At 40.4% G+C, this 21807-nt stretch overlaps 1 protein-coding gene across 3 annotated transcripts in view; it reads left to right on the plus strand.

Moving 5' to 3' along the window:
• Positions 1 to 19939, plus strand: part of HTR1F (5-hydroxytryptamine receptor 1F) — a 104575-nt gene extending 84636 nt beyond the window's left edge. For 2 of the 3 annotated variants that reach the window (XM_030263244.4, XM_002191572.7), the window contains one exon: positions 15955 to 19939. In XM_030263244.4, the coding sequence (XP_030119104.1) occupies positions 15993 to 17096 (1104 nt within the window). In that variant the 5' untranslated portion in view covers positions 15955 to 15992 and the 3' untranslated portion in view covers positions 17097 to 19939. Of the gene's footprint in view, positions 1 to 11721; positions 11865 to 15954 lie in introns of all 3 variants that reach the window. The other variant, XM_041713515.2, reaches the window with a different exon arrangement.
• The last annotated feature ends 1868 nt before the right edge of the window (positions 19940 to 21807 follow it).

Below are 21807 nucleotides of genomic sequence, written 5' to 3' on the forward strand. Positions count from 1 at the left end.
GCTTGCACCTTCAAAAACCCTCCTACACTACCGGACCTGGGTGAAACCATAATCACTACAAGGCAAAAAACCTTATAAATGCAAATGCTACTGAAAACAGTATGCCATTCTCAATGGTAGGCTCCTGGTCTCAGACAGCTTTTCAGTATCCTAGACACTAATTACATTTCCAAATGGCTCTCCAGGCTTAATAAATCACCCCATGAAGTTCAAGCAAGCGCTCACAAAGTCCTCTGTAACCTTTCAGTGTGCTTCAGCTGGATTTCTACCTGACAGATCAGAAGCAGTGGACCCAAGAAGCAAATCTTCTCCCCAGGAGATGCATCAGGAAGGATTTGTTGCTGGGTTCTCTGCTGCAGAACTAATGGGTAGTGCTCATGGCTCAGACTTCTTGAAGACTGTGCAGAGATTAGAAGGGAAAATGTGACCAAATGGCTGCTGCCAAGGGGTATGGAAGGGGAAAGGCAGCCAGATGGGAGCATTTGGTCAAATTGCATGGAAAGATATTCTAAAAACTCTATGAAATGGGACTGAGCTCAACTTTACTTCAAGACATTTTTGCCACTAGCGCAAAAGGAAAGTACTTATTCCACCCCTCCTGGGGCATTAAGTCATCAATTTTTTACACTTATTTGCAGCTAAAGCAAAAAGGTAAAAATCTTGTCTTTAACTACACAAGTGTCTGTTTCTAGTAGATGAGCAAGGAAATGGGAGGCCGGGAAATATTCAACTTCTCTCCCTACTCACAGACACTCTACTGCTAATATTATCAAGTATCTACATGATTAATAAAATAAAGAAACCCAAAAACCAATTTTAGTGCCATGTGTTGTTGGCAATCCAGATGACCGAAGACAAAAAATGGGTAATTAAATTTAATGTACGTGAATTTTCTATTGCCAGTCATTATTAGTGTCATAGTTCTATGTGCTGAAGGAAGGGTTACATCTCCTTGATAGAGAAGGTTTCTTTCATTAACTCCTTATGTACAAGTAGGAAAATTGCAGTACAGCCTAGAGGAACAGGTGCACCATTAAGCCTAAATATTAAAAATACAATTAAACAAATCCAGTCCCTAACATACTCTTTGTAATATAGCAGAATAGGAAAATACTATTTAACCACATTTAGTCCCTTTAAATCACTTCAATTTTAGATATTTAGCTATAGTATTTCCTAAGGTTGAGACTAATTTGATTTAAATATCAATGCAAGATGAAATGTTCTTTAAAGGTACGCAGGAAGTCACCAAGACGTTAAAAGAGCTTCTCAAGAAATTGATGCATGAGGTTTTTTATCCAGTTTCATGGAGAACAGGATATCTTTATGAGCTTTTCTCTGGTCATAAACAGAGCTTCAGGAAAACAAGTAGCTGAATCTATGACTTTTGTCTAAAGTCAATAAATATAGGCAGTATGGTTTGTGTCTTTTCAAAAACTCTCCTATATATGACTACAGCATTGGCACTAAAAGCTTCTTTATAGCCAATATAATATAATTTCTAACCACACAAAACCACATTCAGAAGAAGGCATGTGGACTCCTCACTCCCTACCAAATGAATTGTTAGTTCTCTAGAATCTGTAGCAGGCATATAGGAATAAAAAAATATCCTGATTGAACAGGGCACAGAATTTGAGCAAGACTTTAATGTTCTGATCAAATGGCAGTAGAATTTTAAATGAAAGCAAAGGCTTGAAATGACAAGAACTACTCCAACTGACATTTTTACTGAAGTCAGAAGAAAGTTCCTGTGCTCATCAGTCTCTTGTTTTGATAGATAAATGGTCCAAATAGTGCTCTCCCTGCAGTCCCAAGCAGCATTTGTGACATTCTTAAAGGCAGTTTCTTTTCAGACTACCTGCTCTGAGACCACACAGATAAATACTTAATAACACAGCTTATGAAAACTTTTCAAAGTCAATTGCCTTTCCTCTGACACACCTTTTGCTGATGTTACATAACTGCTTTTAAAAGTGCAAATGCAGTAAACATCATCCAGGGTGAACTGAGAATATAAAAAGACCTATTCCCACATATAAGCCACTGCAATCTATAACACCACTTTTATTAGCAACCTGCAATGCAGCCAACACATGGAGATGAAGAAGCCAGAAGAAGTAACTGCTGTTATTATTGTTCTTATGAATTTCTCATCCAGTGGCAGTCAAAAATCCAAATACTTCCTTCAGTTCCAGACTGGAAAATAACTTTGTTGTGCCACAGAATCAAGCAAATGAAGAGCCCCCTGCCACCAGTTTCCTAAACGGATGTCTCAGCAATTATTCTGCAGGCTTCTGTTACCACAATGCTGTCACTGACGCAACCCAGCTTCCTTCTTAGGCATACTTCCCACCCACACAAAAACTCAAGAAAGCACACTCCCAGCAGTTGAAGAAAAGGTCAAAAGCACCTTTTCCCTACCTTTACATGTGAGCAAAAGACTCACAATGACACCAGCTTCTTGTAATTTGAAGACACCTCAATATCCTTCTTCTGGGTATTCCATAAAAACCATCATAGCAGTTAAAGATTTTTAATCATATTAGGCTGAAAAACTACATTATTAAGTAACAAACAAACAGTTCTTATCTTAAAACCTATCAAAATTTACAGGCCCTAAGCCTTGATCTGACAATTGTTCAGCCAGTCACAGAGAAACGTGTATGAGACCATCAGCAGCACAGGGCAAGGAGCCCCAGCTAGAATAAATCTATGTTTTCCAGCCATAAAGGAATTATTGCAATTAATTAAAGCAATTAATAAATAATTGCCTTGTGTTCAAAGCATCTGATGAGCAAGCCCCCTTTTTGCTGCATTTCACTATGCAAACAGAAGGGGATGAGAGGAGAAGGAGGACCTGCTGTACCCCTGAACAGTGTCGCTGATAGCAGCTCCCTGAGGCTTCAGCCATTCACTCTTTCAGAGACCCAAACTTCTCATCATCACTTGTCTTTGAAAAGGTTACCTCGAGCAATGTGCAACCATTTGACCATGCTGAAACCTGTAGATACTGAGCATTGTTATTTTCGAGTGGTTCTGCAGCATAACTTTCTGGGGGTCACTATGGCACTCCACACCACGGCATCTGAGCAACCTTGGATGAGATTAAATAGATGTTATTAAAATATCCTGCACTCAGACTGAAGGAAGAACAACAGATTATGGAAACTTTCTAGCCTAAATGTATTTTACACCTTAATTCAATCTTTCCATCACAGGGCTATCTGCAGAGCTGACAGTTTTCAATATATTTAAGAAGCACAAGTGCTGGATTATCCGTTTTACAAGCTGAAGTCATTCACTCACAAACTCTCCTAGTACATCATTAAGCATGATTTCTTTGCAGTCACAAAGCAACAGCAGGGATCCCACCACCCTGCTTGGCACCAACTGCTGGACACTGCAGGGCACATGGAACCTGGGCATGCAGGGTGGATGCCAAGGTGGCAAAGGGGTGCCCTGGTAAAGAAGAAAGAAATCAGTTCAGGGCGGCAGAAAGGGGCCAGCACAGTTGCTTGGTTTGTATTGTCCTGCTCTGACATCCAACAGGGACCTTTCCAAAACAGTTTTGGCACCAATATCAACTTCTCCCAACTGAGTAACAACCTCTAGCATTTAAACAGATTTATCTGTTTCACAGGCCTGAAGAGGCACATTTTGACACAGTTCTCTAAATTGAGCAGAGGCAAACCAAAAAGGGTGGCCAAGTTCTCTGAGTTGGGCAGATGCAGCTGCTTTTATCCAGGATGACCCACATGAACACCGGCTACACCGTTCTGCTGCAACATCCACACAAAGAACATAATTCCTTCTTGCCACCCAAATTCAGCATTGCTCACTACGGGAAAAGTAATTATCTGTTAATCATCACAGAAGTCAGAAGCCAACATAAAAGCGGCAGTTATATAAAAAAGAAAACCCACAACAACAGACCATGTCAGGTACCCATTTATCTAAATTAAAATCTTTATCCGTTTCAATGTAATAAGGAGCATAAACCTACTGATCCCATTAAATACAGCTGAAAAACATCTTACAGCAATGCTTTTCATCATAACAAAAGGTTAATCTAATGATCCTGTGCTGTGTTTGATAGTTATAAGACATAGTCAAATTTTATTTTTGGGGGTTGGTTTGTTGTGGTTGTTTTTGTTATTTTCAATTTGGTTGTTTTTTTCTTAGACTTGGGGGGGGAGGTCTTGCTTCTTTCTTCAGTGTTCTTCTGCACCTACTTTCCACAAAATATCTTATCTCCACCTGAGATAAGAGAAACTATTATAGTATTTAAAGGTCTGCAGAATTTTTTCCACTACTAGCTGAAAATAACAGGGAAGCAAAGACTTCAGTGCATTGCATTTTTACTTCCAACAACACTACCTCAAATCACAAATTTTCTGAAAGTTTCTGAAAGTGCTGTTTGTTATAGGGTTTTTTTCCAAATTAAAATTTGAATTTGGACTTAGAATAGTTGATGAATGAATGGTTATATCTTTGCAATTATCTAATATCTGATAACAGTTATCAGCTGCCTGTTATCTAGGGAATAGAGAATATTGACAGCCAATATTATGGCCAAACCAGGTCATACTGCAGTAATCAAAAGAAAATGTGTATGTGTATAATGCAATGTTATTTCCCACACAACTGATTCTAAGATTTTAGGATAAAGTTTGCTGCATGGCCTAAATTAGCACCTAATTAGTTGTTTTTTGGTTTTGTTTTGTTTTTTTCATTGGGGGGCATTATCAGAAACAGAGAGAACAAAGAAACTCAAATAAACTCTTTGTAGGTAGAAAATACTGTGACTGCTTGACTGGGTCTAAAAAAATCCATCTGAATTATCAGGATAATAAAGGATAATAAACTTGCAGTAGAGGTCAAGTAACAGCAGAGCCAGGAATTGCAGCTAATGGTGTTGGAACTTTTCAACCTCAAATCCCAAAGCTAAACAAGTACAAACAGATGGAGCTTCCATATAAAAATACATATAATTTCTACAGATGCTAGCAACTACATCCATTTTTCCTGTTCCAACAGCTGGTGATCTGGCTATTTCTCTTCAGTCTTACTTGAAGCCTTAGATACTCAGCTCAACTGATTAGAGAGAGCATCCTCCTGATTTATGCATATATAACCACCTGTGTCTTTTTAAGAAAGCCTCTAACCCTTTGGACTAGCAGGGGGAATAATTGGGATATATGAACTAGTCACATCCAAAAGGTATCAATAAAGAAGCAAAGAGGAAAAAGAATCACAGAATGTAATGTCAGCATTTAGTGGCTGAAAATGGCAAAACTTGAAATGAAGAAAAAAAACCCCAAGGTATTATACAGAAGTGGGCATTTGCCTGAATTTGTTCATTGCTCCTTTCCAGAAGAGTTAACATTATAACATTCTTCAGCTTCAAAGAGCAAAGAAGCATTTTGAACACTAAGGAAATGTAGTTTTCAATGATGACTTCTTAAAATAGAAAACACAGAAATGATGGGGGAAAATAATGATGCAATATACACATGTGTACCTACACAAGGGCAAACAGTGTGAGAACCTGTACTACGGTTCTCATTGCTTGTCAACAGTATATTGATGTTAAAATGTTAAAAGCCTTTTTCCATAAATTTCAGTAACTTCAGAGGTTAAAATTGAAAAAAAACCCATTTTTGAGCAGACAGCTTTGAAGTTATAATTTGGTCTTTTCCAATCTCTTGGTAGAAAAACAGTTTTTCATGCTCTAGTCCATAGCGAAATCCTCCAGCTTCTCAATGTGACAGTTGGGCTGTAAGCAACCCAGGGAAAGGAATTCAGCATTTCCAGCAGCGCTAAGCATGACATTGCTTCCATACATAACAAACCAGGTAGATCATGCAGAAGCAAGGGCTCACCTTTGATTTTTCCAGGCCTCTTCCATTGTCTGAAGATCAGCATTTCACCATTTGGCTCTGTCCTTTACTCTTGCTTTTTACCATGTTATTATGTGAAAGCACATCTTGCAATCTTGATCTCTTTCAGAAATGACAGGGGCCACAGAAAGCCTTCAATTGCTGAGAATCCACTGGAGATGTTCAGAATTCTCCTGCAGCAGTTCAGAGCACTGATGTGCATTCTGTGGATTTGGACAATTAGATATAGTCTGTTTAATGCTTCTTTTCACAACCAAACTAATATTTTATGTTATCATGTGCAAGTACAGTCAAACAGGTTTTTTTAACAGTCATTGTGAAATATATTGCAAGCGTGCACCAGGTTTTCAAAGAAAGATTCTTCTCATATAACAACAAATATTTAATTTTCTCAGCATACAACTTAATAAGAAATTTACTTCTAGAATTATTTCCTCTTTATGTTATGATTACAATCTAAATCTAAAAGTTAGATTTGCACAACCCTCTTTTGAATCTGCATAGTTTTTTATTACTCAAGAAACAAAGAGCTTAGTGCTGCCTACAAGAATCCCTAGGACAAAGTTGTACCTAAACTTCTACACAGTGCTGAAAGTTTTCATAGTCACAAAGTTATGTTTTAAAAGATCTTAGAAAGCCAACATCGATAGAATCTCAAAGGAAAAAAATATCAACAACAAGAAAACCAAAAACTTTAAAATATTTCCTTAGTCTGTCATTCAAGATTCTTTAGTTGCTTTATCAATGAGAAATTTTGGGGGGTCAGCTGGAGCTGGGTGATCTTCTCAGACAATGATCATCTGTACTGAATTCCTGGGACAACTATAAGATTATTTTTCATAATTAATTCTGAATCATCTGTTTAAATTTTAAGGAGCCATTCACAGTCATCTGTGCTGTGTGTCAAGTGTCACAACTACATCTGAATTATGCAGAGGAAAAAAGTTGTGTGTGACAGTCTATTATTTTCCTATCAGAAATGAAAATGAGTTCACAAAGCATCACAGAGCTTAAGAGCTGATTTAGTAATCACAGCATCTACAACAAGGGACCAGGCACATCCAGGAAACTTCCTAAGATAGATAAATCCTTGTTTCTGTGTTTGGACATTTTTGACACTGTCCTGCTGCTATAAGCTTTCTGGAAAGTGTTGTACCCCTAAAAATACACCCAAGGCTGAATGTTTCCAGGAATTCTTCAGCAAGCTTTGATAGCAGCTGACCACAGAGACAATCATTTTCTGCCAAAATAGGATCTTGGGAGATTTTGCTGGGCTCCCAGTCCTGACCATGCACGAGTCATTTCCAGACCAGCTGCCAGTCTGGGCTGGTGGCAGCTGCTCCAGTTTGCCTTCCTCTCATCCTCCCTGCTGCAGACACAGACTGAGCCAGGAGAACCTGCCAGAAATCTCAGAAATCCCACACCCTGCCCTCCACTGCACTGCATGGAAGTGCTGCTTGATGCATCTTAGGTCTTCAAGGAAGCTGCTGTATTTGTATCATTTCAATGCAATTCAGCACCAGTGTGGGATACAGACACATGCTAACATTAAACACTCCAGCAGCCCTCCTTCCAAGCCATTCCACTTCCTCAAGCGCTCCTCACAAGTCTTGCACGTGATGTACTCTCCCCTATCTCTACAATGCCCCTCATCACACACTCGATATCATACAGGCTGGGACTTACCCTGCCTAAATGCTGCTGCTTTTAAAGAGAGTCACATTGCAGTGCAATAAGAAACTGAAGTAAAGAGAAAAACATGCTCAAGAGCTGCAGAGTAATTGGAAATGTGAAAAGGATGAAAGCTAAAGCCCAATCTACACTAGAAAATTTTGCCAGCATAGCTGCATCCCAGATCTCAAGACACAGATGGTTTAAACAGCCCTGTAACTAATGGGATTTCTGCCATTAGCACTTATGCCAATTCACTGTGTGAACATAATTCTTCTGGCTAAAATATCCAGTTGTGTCAATGCTAGGATTTAAATCCCTAAAAAAATACAATTAGAACCAAACAAACAAACAGAAAAAAAAAAAAAACATCAACAAAAAACTCCACACAACAGGAAAAGCACATGAAAGTAGCAAATTAGGACTTCCTGGTTATCCTGTGGAGCTCATGGAAAGTCTGATCAGACCTGCTCACATTAATGCTCTGCCTCCATGCAGGAGAAAGCAGGTACAAGAACAGTTCTCTGTATTTTATCACCAGCACTTTGGTACCCCAGAGTGCAGAGTATAGCAAAAATCACACCCTGGTTAGTACAGATCTAAGTTTGAAGGCACAGAAGCTGAATTTTAGAAAGACAGCCCCCAACCTAAGAGTACAAAGTCATCAAGGCAAGGCAGCCTGGCATCCTCTGGCAGAAAAGCATTGTCTGAAAGAAAAAAACCAAACATTCCTCCACAACAAAATCCTGTGCCTTGGATGCATCATTCTGAGAAAGCTTTCCACAAATTCTTCCTGCTTTTCTGGCAGTTTTTCTCTTCCTCTTTCCCATGTAGACTGGGAAAAAAAAAAAAAAACCAAGCATCTCTAGTTCTGCTTCCTATAAAAGGTTGATGCTCTTAATATCCCTCCCTATTCCAAAATCATCAGCTTTAAGGACTGTTCTGTTTGTTTTGCTTGAAGTACTTCTTGGCCAGGGCTACATCCACATCATTCAGGAGAAATAGCCTGAATTGTCTCAGTTAGTCCCAATAAAGGAAATGTTAGAGAAGTGCTGTTCAGGGCAAACTCAATGCAGAGTTTGCATCTGATAGGATTATCCTATGCCATCTGGATAATAAGATCAAGGGGAAACGACCTTCAGTCTCCAAGATGATCAGATGAGGACTAGAACAAAGACAAATGACACAGCGAGGAGTACAGAGAAAGACACTGGGAAATATGCAGTAAGACAAACATTATATAAAATAGCATCAGTCTCCAAAAACTAGTCAGAGATGAGATTAAAGATTAAGTGAATTTTGCCATCTCTCCTAACCATAAGTGATCAGCCACTGACTTGTGCTGTTCTTGTGTCACACAGAATCCTGCTGCAGATGAGGAGCACAGGGACATGTTGCCTTCACTCCTCTTCCAGCAAACTCTTCTGAGACCAAATCTCCCTCAAAGTTGTTCTGGTGATGACACAGCAGAAAAATAATTCCCCAACTGTTGGACCAGGGTATAGTCTGAAAATTATGTTTTCTTACCTTATAGATTGAAATAGAGATCTTTTCCAGGCACACATTTGAAAATATTGTTTTGCTACTGAACTTCCTTCTTGCAAAAGAGTTTCAGAGTGAGGTCTGTCAGTGAAAGAGGTTTGGGACTTGCAGCTGCACACACAAGTGTTTTCAGAGGGCTGTCAAAGAACACATGGCCTCAAAGCATAAGGATGAGTGGGAAGTGGGAGAAACAAGGCTGCATTTTATGACTGTTCAAGCAAACTAAAACTGCCTCTTAACCTCCTTGCTCCAGCACTGCCTTGTGATTCTGACAGGTTTCAAAGCCCTTACCTGAAAAGGCAGTTTTTTTAGAACACGAGCAAAGCCATTCTGCATTTTTAGCTCCCTGTTCCAATTTACTTGATAGCAATGAAAACAAGCCACTCCTGCCTAGTAAGAAACTAGTCGTACAAATCAGATAAAAAATAGGTGATTAGTCACTTCTTTGATTCACTAGCAATCACAAAAATAAAGGGAAAAAAAACTTCAATTAAAAACAGACAGGAACCTTGCTTTTTCTTCAACAGGACTAAAGTAAAAACTGTTAACTTTTTCTTAATACAGAAAGTTTTTGGTTGAATGGAACATTTCAGGCATGTTAGATCCAAACTAAATGAAGGATGAATGCCAAAGAGTAGGGATGGGAAGTGAGTGGCCCACTTATGCTATGGAGGGTTCAAGTTCAGATCCCATCCCCAAGTCCAAGGGGATATGCATCTGTAATGACAGGGTGGTTGCCACAGGGTTACATGGGATTTTGTCTTTACAGAACACTTGCCATCATGAATGTGCCATTCTGCACAGTGTGGAGCTCACATTGGGGGATGGGGTGCTCAAACACTGTTTCTCACATATGTTTGTTAATTTAAAAAATTATGAACATCAGCAGCAGAAAAGATGGCAGGAAGCAGCTCATATGGGCACTATGGTCCAGGACCTGATCCTCTGGGACTCTTCCACAACATATACAACACAACAGGCAACTAGCCAGGCCATTATCCTGAGAGATCTGGACTAGAGGCTCAGACTAGCCTCAAATAAGAGAGGAAACCAAATTCCTTCATCTAAAGAAGAAAAAAAAACACTGTCATCTCTTCTGGAGAGATATGAATAGGGGAATGAAATTTTCCCTTTCTCCAGCCAAAAATTATCAAATCATAACAGGTTCACTCTGTGACCACCCAAGTAACTGAAGCTGGATTGGGGAGTCATGTGTTATATAAGCAAGTCCATCATCCTGTGTTCTTGCTGCTCCTCCTTCCCTCCCCCCCACACCCCTCAGCTAGATTAAAACAGATGGCAGAAGGACATGAAATAAAGAGCAAACACAGGCAAGTGACTAATTTTCCAAAAGGAGACAGAAAGCCAAACCCTTAACTTCAACATTAGAAGCAGCAAGGAATGCATAATTACCCTCTGAACATCACATTCCTCCACATAAGCAGATGCAGTGGTTGCTACAGATAAGATGACAACAAGCAGAGGAGGGATCCTCCAGGCAGGCTTGACAGGCAGTCTGGGACTACACTGCAATCCCAGACACACAAGCAGAGAACCTTGCAGAGGAATCACAGTAGGAAACATGAAGGAGATGAGGACAGAGCTATTCCAGTGTTTCCCTTTTACCAGAGAGCACTGTCTTCAATCCTGTCCTGCTGGAGTTGGTGTTTGCATCTCTCCTGTCAGCACCCAGTGGCAGAGGGCAAACCTACCTCTGTTGGTTTTGCTCCAGGAGCAAAAACATGACAGAGCAGACATTTGGGGTGGTAATTTTCAGGGCTAAGTCTATCAGACTTTGTCATTTTAGCCATTTGGGATTATTTCTGCTGGCTGAACGAATTTAAAGAGACATCCAGAAAATTTAAATCCACCATAATCCTTGTTGTGCCTGGCACAAAGCATACTGCACCACATCATTTTGCCAACAGAAGGACTTTTAAGACTGTTACACAGCTGAAAAAAGCACCAAATCCAGGTTCAAGGCTGAGAAAGGGACTTTCTTTTGCCATTCTGTAAGAAATCAGAGCGCCTGTGCTCAGACATGGAGATACCTATTCTCCAGGACTCAGATGTTTCCTTCCTGTGTTATATTGGCATTCAGAGCATGCCCGTCTTCCTGCTAAGGCGTGCTTGGGAGACAGAATTCTACATTATCTTTAGTTGATATTAGTTCAATTGATTTGCCTGTAATTTTGCAGTTATTTGTTGTCTGTGTTTCTAGGTCTGTTGTGACCTTTTACAAGTGGAAATTATAAATAACTCCAGTTTGTGGAGAGTCATACAGCAAAACCTGAACAGCTTTTTAAGATATTCCTCCAGTTGCTGATACATTTCAGGTCAAAGCTGTGCTCAGTCCCATGGACTGGATAACACCACCCAGACAGGGAATCTTAAGCATTAATTTAGCATGCATATACAAATATTTGCTGACAGATTAAGAACTGGAAATAACTCTACCTCTGAGTTAAATTGCAGATACGGGGGAAAAAAAGAACAAACAAGGTTTTAAGCATGAAGAAATGCCGACTGGGTAAGGAGAGTTGGCAACCTTGTAATTTCTGCTTCGCACTTCAATCTTCTGACAGACATCTACTTTGCATTTCAGGAGAGGCAGGCTTGCTGCAGAAGCCTTCAGCTGGCAAGGGACTTCCCTTACAAACCTTCCTTGCCTTCTCCCAGGGCACTGCGACTTTAGGAGCCTTAGGAAGAGTTATTGGCAAGAAAGAATTTAAGGACACCAAGAATCAGGTGAAAGTGTCCCTCTACCCTTCCTCCTCTGTTGGGACATGGGAGATCAAGCTCAAAGTACACATCCCCTATCAGATCCAAGTACAAGCTCATCTTTCTTAAATGGATTTTTTTAATTCAAAGCAACAATATTTCCCTCTACTCACACTTAATAACATCACCTGGGCAATATCTAAAGACACACATTAGGAAGTCACATTAGGAGGTATTTGTACAATTTTTTAAAGCCTCATTAAAAAATTTAGATCCAATTGGCTTGCAGGGCAGAGTGGCCAACAGAGCAAGGGACACCTGACGGCAAGTGAAGTGTTTCATTTCAGAGACAGCTGAAGTCTGGTGGATGGGAAAAAAGTAGGAGCTTTCTCTACCCTGGCACAACTTTGTGTTTACTTAAAGCACAAAGGTTGCTATTGCTGCCTGTAGCAGTTTAAATGCCCTCAATTCAATCCCTGGCTTATTTTACTGTCTAATTACTGTAACTGTTTTTTAATTAAGATACATTTTGCTAATGAACCTACATGGGAAAAAAGCAAACACCTTCTCCCACCCCTCCCAGTACTCTCAGAAAACCTGTATTCAAAAGCAGTACTAAAACCCTAATCAGCAAGTGCTCTCCCCACCAATGCTTAACGCAATATTAAAAAAAAAAAAAAAAAAAAGAAAAAAACAGGCCCAGAAATCAAGAGCTGTACATTTCTAGCAGTTCAATCTGCATTCAGAACCCCAAACAGCAGACTGTTGATGCCTTTCCCAAAGGTATTCCCAGTCATGTTTCTCCAGCATTAGGGATTTTTAATTATTTTTTATCTTTTCAAGGGCAGAGTAGTACTGTTTTCCAAACCTGGAAGGGCACACTAAGGCTATTGAACAAGAGCAATTACATTGTTATTTTGTAAATCTTAGTCACAAATGGTGGGTTATGGGGTTAATAACACACACACATGCTCAGGAAAAGCTGAAACACCAGCAACATCCATAGTTCTTGTGGCCACTAGACAAACTCAATCTTTACTTTGTGATAAAGCTGCACAAACATTTTCACCCCTGCCTTCTAGACATGATCAGTAAGATGATATATGTGCGTGTTTACAGGCAAGAAAGTATTTACATTCAGGTGGCCTTAATATGCCAGATCTGGAAGGGAAGGAAAAAATATATGTAGAAGTGGCTAATTCCTCCATAATAATAATATTCTTGTGTCCAAGGTAAGAGGCATGCTATCTTAGGTGAACAGCAGCTTCCTTTGTTTACAGAGCTCTTGTTCAACAATCATAAATAATAATAATAAATAATTAATAAAGTACAAGACATCATTTTCACCAGTCTTGAATTCAGGACAATGTAATGCAATCAAAATTTCAAGTGTTTTCAGAGTTTCCCAACAACAGCTGAGTATTGAAAAAATAATAATAATAAAAAACAACACTTCCATCTGCAGCAAGAGCAGGTACCATGGAATTTGAGCTTCTCACTGATAAATGATAAGCTGAAAGATTCTACAAGACGGGCCCTGAGCTGCCAACTTCACAAAAGTAGCCTTACAAACATCTGGACTGTAGTAATTCTGAAAACAGCTGCATGCTTAAAATAGTCACTGCTAAACCCATTCCACAAGAGATAAATCATGCTACTAAGAGAAAACAATAAAAATAAACAAACTAATGTTCCAGGGAATTCCTCTTGTTTTACAGTGAATTAGTGGAAGCACTATAATGAATTTGATCAAAAATTGACAAGGAAAGGCTAAAGCAGAGGGGCAGAGGCCAGCTCTCCTACATTCTAATCCAGTGCACTATCTACAGGATCATACTTATACTCCTAAAAGTGGGTTGGTTGCTTGCTGAGGACAGAAGCCAGCCATAGCAACTGACTGAACTGAGTTCCACTTAAGAAAAAACCCAGAATTAGGTCACTCTGGCCATTATCAAAAGAGAAAGAAGCAGCAGTCCTTAAATACTGCCAATGCTTCAATTCCACATATTTATAAAACAATCTTTTTAGTTAATGAGCACCCAGTAAAGCTGCACCAGTTAGAAAAGGATCCCCACCTCACTCAGCCAGGAAAGCCACCAAATTTTGTGACTGGCAGTCCTAAGCAGCACAGCCCTCTGCATGGCTCTGCCTCCACACAGAGAGTCGTAATCACTGCACAGAAATGTGCACTTTTCTGCCACTGTGCTTCTCATAAAGAGCCTCCAAATCACAGCAGCACTAAGGGAACTACTTATTCCTACATGCCACTTTTACAAATCTACCTATACTATCTTCCCTACTCCACAGTTTCAAACCGAAGAATCTTTCAAAAATGATTAATCAGCTTTCATTAGTTCTAAATTGCTTTTTCCTTGCTTGCAATTAAGGACTAATATCCAAAGAGTTAGACATTTATAAGGTGATTAACCATAATGAGCAACTGTTTTAAAGTATGATCAACTGCTAAATATCAACAGATATCTTCATTTTTTCCCAATAAACTTTTTCCCCTATGCATATGCACAAGCTTGAAAAGGAAGATTTATTTAGCAGAGGTTGAACACTCACCAAATAGTAGCACATGTGTCTGTTCTTTCCCTAGAAGGCAAGTAGGTATAGACAAAAATCTGCAAAACAGAAATTAGTGTGGATTCAGAAGGTTTTAAGGTGATCCTGACAAGATGAAAGATCTATTTTTACATGTGTGATGTATATTTCAAGTTCAGAGACAGGAACAGAGAAAGCACACACATGTTGCAATCAGCTCATGTACAGAACAAGTATCTGCTCAGCATATCACCATATAAAATATATTTACTTTCCTTATGTTTCTGTTCAATTAAATGTTGGTCAACCAGTGCTAAAAACATTTCTGAGCAGTCAGTAGCATATTAAGCACTGTCTGCATTAAAATATCAAACCAAGTGAGTGAGATGGGTCCAAGGTTATAAACTGTAAACGAGATTATTTTTCAGCCACTCCAGCATAATATCAAAAAGCTTTAGTTATGTTAATGAAACCAAATTTCTGAAAGAAAAATTATTCACCAATTTCACGTATTTCCCTACATGTGGCATCCAATGTAACACAAGTGCAACTCACTCACTACACTCAAAAATCTGAGAGAGATAACCCCACTTAGGTGTTCATCAAGTAGATCTTACATAAGAAATTACAGGTCAACACTCACTAGAGGATGAAACCTGATCCTCTTTAGAGCAGAGCTTGTCATTCACACTAAAAGCTGGAAACTCCAATTCAGCTGCACTCTGCAGAGTACTCAGAAACTCTTCTTGGTAAGAATGTATCCCCAGAACACAACCAAGAACTTGTTTCATCAGTATTTCTCTGCATTTTCCTTCCTGCAAGAAGTTAGGCTATTTCCATAGAGAGAGTCATTAGCAGAGAGTCAAGTAGCATCCAAGTTTTCTGCAGTTTTCTTTGGCAGAAACCACAGAACAGTAAAACTTGAGGAAAATTAAAGATGTTCTCAGGACTCTAATGTACGTATAATACTTCAATTAGACAATAAGTGAACCATTTGAAGCTTTAAAACATATTAAGCTGTTTCATTTTAGAGATGTGTAAGAGGAAGACGTAAAATGACACACCACGCAATTTTTTTCTTCTGTTTGTATGGTGTCATTCTAGGGCATATGGCAATGTTTCACATTTCTATTTTCTCTTCAAAACTATGTCCCTGTTACAAAATCCCATGTTTAGCTGATACACGAGGAATGAGTCACTTATTGATGGGGAAAATGAGTTTACATAGGGAAAATAAGCATTATGCCTGCTGGATTAATGTTTTCAACAGTCATTACATTGCTTAGTGGAGCAGACAGCACAAGCCTAAAAGTAGTAATAGGGCTTACTTTAGGATGAGGTTGTTTGCATTAAACCAGTCTCAGGACTCCTCTAAAAAGCATTCATAATAAAGTGCTTCTAGCTGGAGGGGAAATAAGTATTTTTAGCCACTCAAGGAACAAGGCTAGAATTTGGAGCCAGCATAATTTCTAATTATAAGTCTGAACTTCTTGTAAGCTTAGGGACCACAGCCTTTTAACATGACAAAAATCAAGGGTGCAACATCTGAATGTTTTTACTTTTCCAACAGGTAACTGCTACGGGTAAAGATCATCTTTAAAAGGGAACATGGATTTAATAAACTCAACTGAACAAAACAGTACATCAGAAGAACCTTTCAAATGGGCAACATCCAAGATTCTCATTTCCATTACCCTGTCTGTGCTTGCTCTAATGACAACGGCCATCAATTCTCTCGTGATGACTGCAATAATTGTGACAAGAAAGCTCCACCACCCCGCCAACTATCTAATCTGCTCTCTTGCAGTGACTGACTTCCTTGTGGCAGTCCTGGTGATGCCCTTCAGCATTGTCTACATCGTAAAGGAGACCTGGATCATGGGGCAGGTGGTGTGTGACATTTGGCTGAGCGTGGACATCACATGCTGCACTTGTTCCATCTTGCACCTCTCCGCCATTGCTTTGGACCGGTACAGAGCGATCACGGATGCTGTGGAATATGCCCGGAAAAGGACACCAAAGCACGCTGGCATCATGATAGCAGTTGTATGGATCATATCCATTTTTATCTCCATGCCACCTTTGTTTTGGAGGCACCAGACAACTAGCAGGGAGGATGAATGCATCATCAAACATGACCACATAGTTTTCACCATTTACTCCACATTTGGCGCCTTCTACATCCCACTGGCCTTGATCCTGATCCTTTACTACAAGATCTACAAAGCAGCAAAGACATTTCACAGGAGAAGCGTCAGCCGGATCGTGAGGGAGGAGGGGGTGAATGGACAAGTCCTTTTGGACGCGGGTGAAAGAAGCACCAAATCAGCTTCAATGCCCAGCACAACAGAGAAAACCTCAGATCCCCTGGTGAGCTCTGATAAAATCAACATCACCCTACGAAGTCCCAGGTCTGAATCCAAGCATGAGAAGTCCTGGAAAAAACAGAGAATCTCCAGCACGAGAGAGCGAAAGGCAGCAACAACGCTGGGTTTGATCTTGGGGGCATTTGTGATCTGCTGGCTCCCGTTTTTTGTAAAAGAAGTAGTTGTTAACACCTGTGAAACATGTCACATCTCAGAAGACATGTCTAATTTCCTAGCATGGCTGGGATATATAAACTCCCTTATTAACCCTTTAATCTACACAATCTTTAATGAAGATTTCAAGAAAGCCTTCCAGAAGCTTGTACGGTGTGGGCAATACCTTTAAGAGCTTTTGTTCATATGAGGAGAACACAGTCATTATTTTTTAACCTGTATAAATTTGTATAACTGAGATGGCATTTGTTGTATTTGAGGCAAAGCACCAGGACTCTGCATTTACATTATAATGACTTCTTTTGTATAGGTAATATTGGGAGCATTATGCCCAAGTTTTAAAGAGATGGATCATCTGGGATTGGTTTTGCTCTAGAAAAAGGGGTAGCTGTGATCCAGCTAGGATTTCCACAGCTGCTTAGCTTGAAGCATAAGGTATTACCTTAAAAATGAAGGAAATATGCACTTGAAATAGAGGAGGAAACAAAACTTTTTTAAAAGTAACCCTCCGTCATCAATGAAATGTTAAGTAAAACAACACACACATTTTAAACCCTACTGATATAAGATAGAAAATACATCATAGAATGACAACATGATTTTAACAATCGGGCACAGCATAGAGCCAAGCCATTCAGTCAAGGGTAGTAGCTTTAAATATATCTACAATCATCCTAAGCCAGTGAGCTGCAGCCCTGCCTTGTCCCATAGGTGGACTTCCCTGTGTTACACAGCACTCCAGCAGCAGGCACAGGGCTCTCATGGGTAACCAGTTATAGCAAGCCAGTGTTGGGAGCCCTCTGCCATGGCACACCCACAGCAGATGTGAGCATAAGCCCAAGGGAAACAGCCAACAATCTGGGGCACCTCCAGTGAGCTGGGTACACGGAGTGCCTGGTGCTCAGAGACACCACTTCCATGGGAAAGGGAAGGCTTTTAAAGAGCACCTGGTTCTCCTTGTGGAGATATTAGAAGGGAGAGAAGCAGGAAACAAGGAGGCACTCCTTTCTCCATGTCCTCACACGTGGCCAGGCACAGAGTCTGTGATCTGCAGCACCAAACGAGCCACAGCTCATGCCAGGGCTGAGCACTTCTGACAGAGGGTAGCTTAGTGAGGTTTGAAGAACTAGACCTTACAGCCCCAGCTCAGCAAGTTCAGCCCTCCATCCTCAGAAGCCTGATGGCCCTGAGCCTCTTCTCAACTGCCCCATGCACTAGGGCTGTGCTCCCTTTCCAAGCAAGTGAGAAAGCACAACAGTGCTGGCAGCGTGGGTCTCTGTAAAAGGCTGTGCAGCACCTTCTGCAGCAGAAGAGGGAGTGACCTCAGTATGCCCTGCACACCTGGACAGGGGATCCTGTGGAGCACTCACTGAGAAGCTCACCTCTAAACCCCTCCTGTCCCCAGAGCACCCATCCATATCCCCATTCCCAGAAGAGTTAAAAAGGAACTCCAGCCCACCCTAACTTATTTAGTCAAAGATGACCTCTATGAACAAATCCCTCCCAAGGCCTGAAAGATGGCAGCTTGGCCAATCCTGCCTGACACATTCTAGATGCCGAGCCATTAAGTTGTTAAGAGCCACACCAAAGCCCAGGTTTTGCACTTTTCAGGACGAACAGATTCAGGCTGTGTCACTAAGAGCCCAGATTCAAATTCTTTGTGAGACATTCAGTGCTGCTTCACAGGAACAGGTACTTGAGGCTCCTTACAGGGATTACAAACCCCACAGCAGCAACCTCCTGCAAAGGTTCTCCAGTTTGGCACCTGGGCCACCAGCCTAGGGACATCACAAAGGAACTGAGAAATGACAGCACCATGGTCACCTTTAGCTGGGGAAAGGTGTCACTGGCCCTTGCAATTGTTCTTCCAAGAGACTTTCAGTGGTTTGTATTAGACAAAAAAAGAAAAACACAGGAAAAAAGTCAACACTGTCATTTGTCTCTCCCCCTCTCCCTCCTCTGTATTACAGACTCTGGAGTTTGTAATAATTTTTGTATTTTCCCCACTGGCTACCAGCTAACACAACAGCTGTCAAAAGGGTTTCCCACAAGATGACGAGGTTTGAAACTTGAGATACTGGACTAATTTGTTTCTGTTACTTGCAACTTACTGTATTCTGCTTTTACATCAAGGTCCAAATGAAATGCTATTCAGAATTAGCAGAAACAGCGCATTTGCTTGGTTGTTGATTTTAACACAGCCAGGAATCTAATGGAAAGCTCACTTGTCATACCATAGAGTTCAGCACAGCAGTGGCACAGCTAAATTTTGAAGATACTGGGATGCGACAGAGCGGAATTGGCTCATGCTCAGTGCAAGCCAGCATACTTTATTACCATTGCAGTCAGAGCACAGCCTCTGCAGCCCCCGTGACCTCAGCACTGCCTGCATTATGCAGAGAGAAAAAATTGCTCTCAGCATCAGCTGTGCTCTGCTGTCTCCAGAAAGAGCCATGAATTTTAGCTTTCCAAAAGGATTAGCAGATTAGCAGGAGGCAGCACAGAAAACCCCACAAAATCATTCACTCTTGAAGACCTCTGTTTCCCACATTTCCTGAGTCATAAACCTGGGTGTCTTGGTGGCATCCATTCCTCTCCCCCCACCTCTCCCTTTATGGCTGCTGGAGTACAGACTATATTGTTTATCCTCTTACTTGTAAGATGTTTGACAATACCTTGTAAAATCAAATTGGAAGGAAAAATAGGGGCTGCTTTTCAGGAGAAAAGATACTTAAAATACTCATTTAAATAATAATGAGTGAAGATCAAAGAAGGAACCATATGTAGATAAACAGAAAATAGCTGTCATTTATGCACTGTTAACAGTATTATACTCTGAAACTAATTAAGCTGCTAAACATTTCTCAAGATGCAGGGTGGTTTCTTTTGTATCGTTTTCACCGAGCTGTATCTGCTCACCCTTCAACACAGAGGTGGGAGAGGCAACAACAAGAAATCTGATCAAACAAGTGGGAAGTTATTCCATTAAAAGCACTTGCGGCTTGTGGACCATCATTTCTTGGTGTCTGACTGCGACTCATCACTCGTTCCCTTACAGAACCCACTGTGCCAAACACTTCCCCACACAGCACCACACAGTTTCATTTCATCTCTAGCATTTACCCATGCATGTGATGCATCCAGAAAAAAAAACAAGAATTCCCCTTTCAAAATTGATAGATATTAAGATGTCTGCATGATTCTGCTTTCCCTCCCCATGAAGTACACTGGACCTTAGCACCAGGTTCAAGGAGTACTATTTTACACACTGAAGCTACAATTTTTTGCAAGTAGCTCTATGCCCTGAGAGAGTTCAGTCTCAGCAAAGAGAAAAAACAAGTGTCTGGTTTCCCACCTCCGTCAGAAGAGTCTGTGTGTATATTTCAGGGAAAGGGTTTACGTGTCCTCCAGAGTTTGCACAAAGCTTCCTGGGTTCCTATCCCTGCTGCGACTACCCTCCCCATTGCTGTTTGCTGCCCACCCATCAGTTTAGATTTCTTCCAACACCCAGAGGACTGGATTTGGAACAGCTGACCCAGTCCCACTTCTTTCACAGAGAATTGTTCCTGAAGTAGCCATGAACACGATATGCAGCTCAGGTGGATGGTTTTTACAAGCAACAAACAGTTAGATACACCTCATTGTGCTGTACTCATTTCTTTGCCTTTCCTCCCTGCCAGATGCTTTATTGGTGTCCTTTTCTCCTGAGGATCGCATACCCCTACAAAGAGCTTGGGGACTCAAAATCACATTTGTTTTAGTGATGTAGTCACACTTGTTAACACATGACTGTACCACCCAGAAACACCCACCTCATCCAAATGTGCTTTTGGCAGTCGCTGTATTCAGCTGGAGCCTGATTGTTCTCCGTGCTGGGGAGGTGCACAGAAATAGCTCCGCGCCAAATTATTTTCTCCAGTAGCTACAAACTCAGCACATTATTTCTATGCAAGTACACATTACTACTCAACCTTTGCATGTCAGATTCCCCTCGCAGAAGAGAAACAGAAAATCACTGCTGTAGCTGCTGCTGCAAACAAAACAAAACAAAAAAAAACCCAAAAAGGGTTCTTTATAACTCTGCACACCAAAGACTAAATCCTGCAAGAAAGTGAGAGGAAACCCTTGTAGCAGCCCTGTAAAGATTAAGAAGAATCTTAACACTTATGTCAGTCCTACTACACGGACAGTACTACCAATAGCAGAACTGCTAAAAATTACTAGCAAGATACCGATATCTCCTCCCCTGTGAAATCCTGAAATTAATTAAATACATTTTTTTTCCAGATCTTTCATTGTCTTCTGGAGAACCAGGATCAAATTTCTTACTTTACTTCTCAACCAGGAAAGCTATACCTCTAAAAAAATCATAAATGGTTTTGTGATTTAGTGTTTCTAGCCATCATAAAGTAAATCCAAAAAATAAAATCTTTGATGATACTTATCTTGGCTAAGAGGACAGATTACAGAGAACAGAACAAACAGAAGTCAGCAGCAAGGGCTATGAACTGCCAAGGTTACCAGCCAAATTCAAAACAGACCTTCTGGTGCAAATCCCCCACACGTAATGAACACCAGTGACTGAAAGCAACTTTATATCCTCACTTTCTATCCTAACTTACCAAAGTATGAGTTTCATAAATTTCAGTTGTTTACTTCACAGTCAAGTGAGTTACTTCTTAAGTAAGAACTCTGCAACTCGGGAAAATTTCAGAAGGGAATATTTTCAGGCAAGGAAAAAAAGTACTGTCTTTCATTAGTCAAAGTACATTAGTATAATTATGAATTTAAAATCTTAGTTGGGCCTGTGTACAGTCAGAGATGCTGCTTATCAAATACTACTGCTTTTAATCCACTAATAGCTCAAACCAATTGTATCTACT

The sequence above is a fragment of the Taeniopygia guttata genome, chromosome 1, assembly GCF_048771995.1.
Source record: "Taeniopygia guttata chromosome 1, bTaeGut7.mat, whole genome shotgun sequence".
Taxonomy (NCBI): domain Eukaryota; kingdom Metazoa; phylum Chordata; class Aves; order Passeriformes; family Estrildidae; genus Taeniopygia; species Taeniopygia guttata.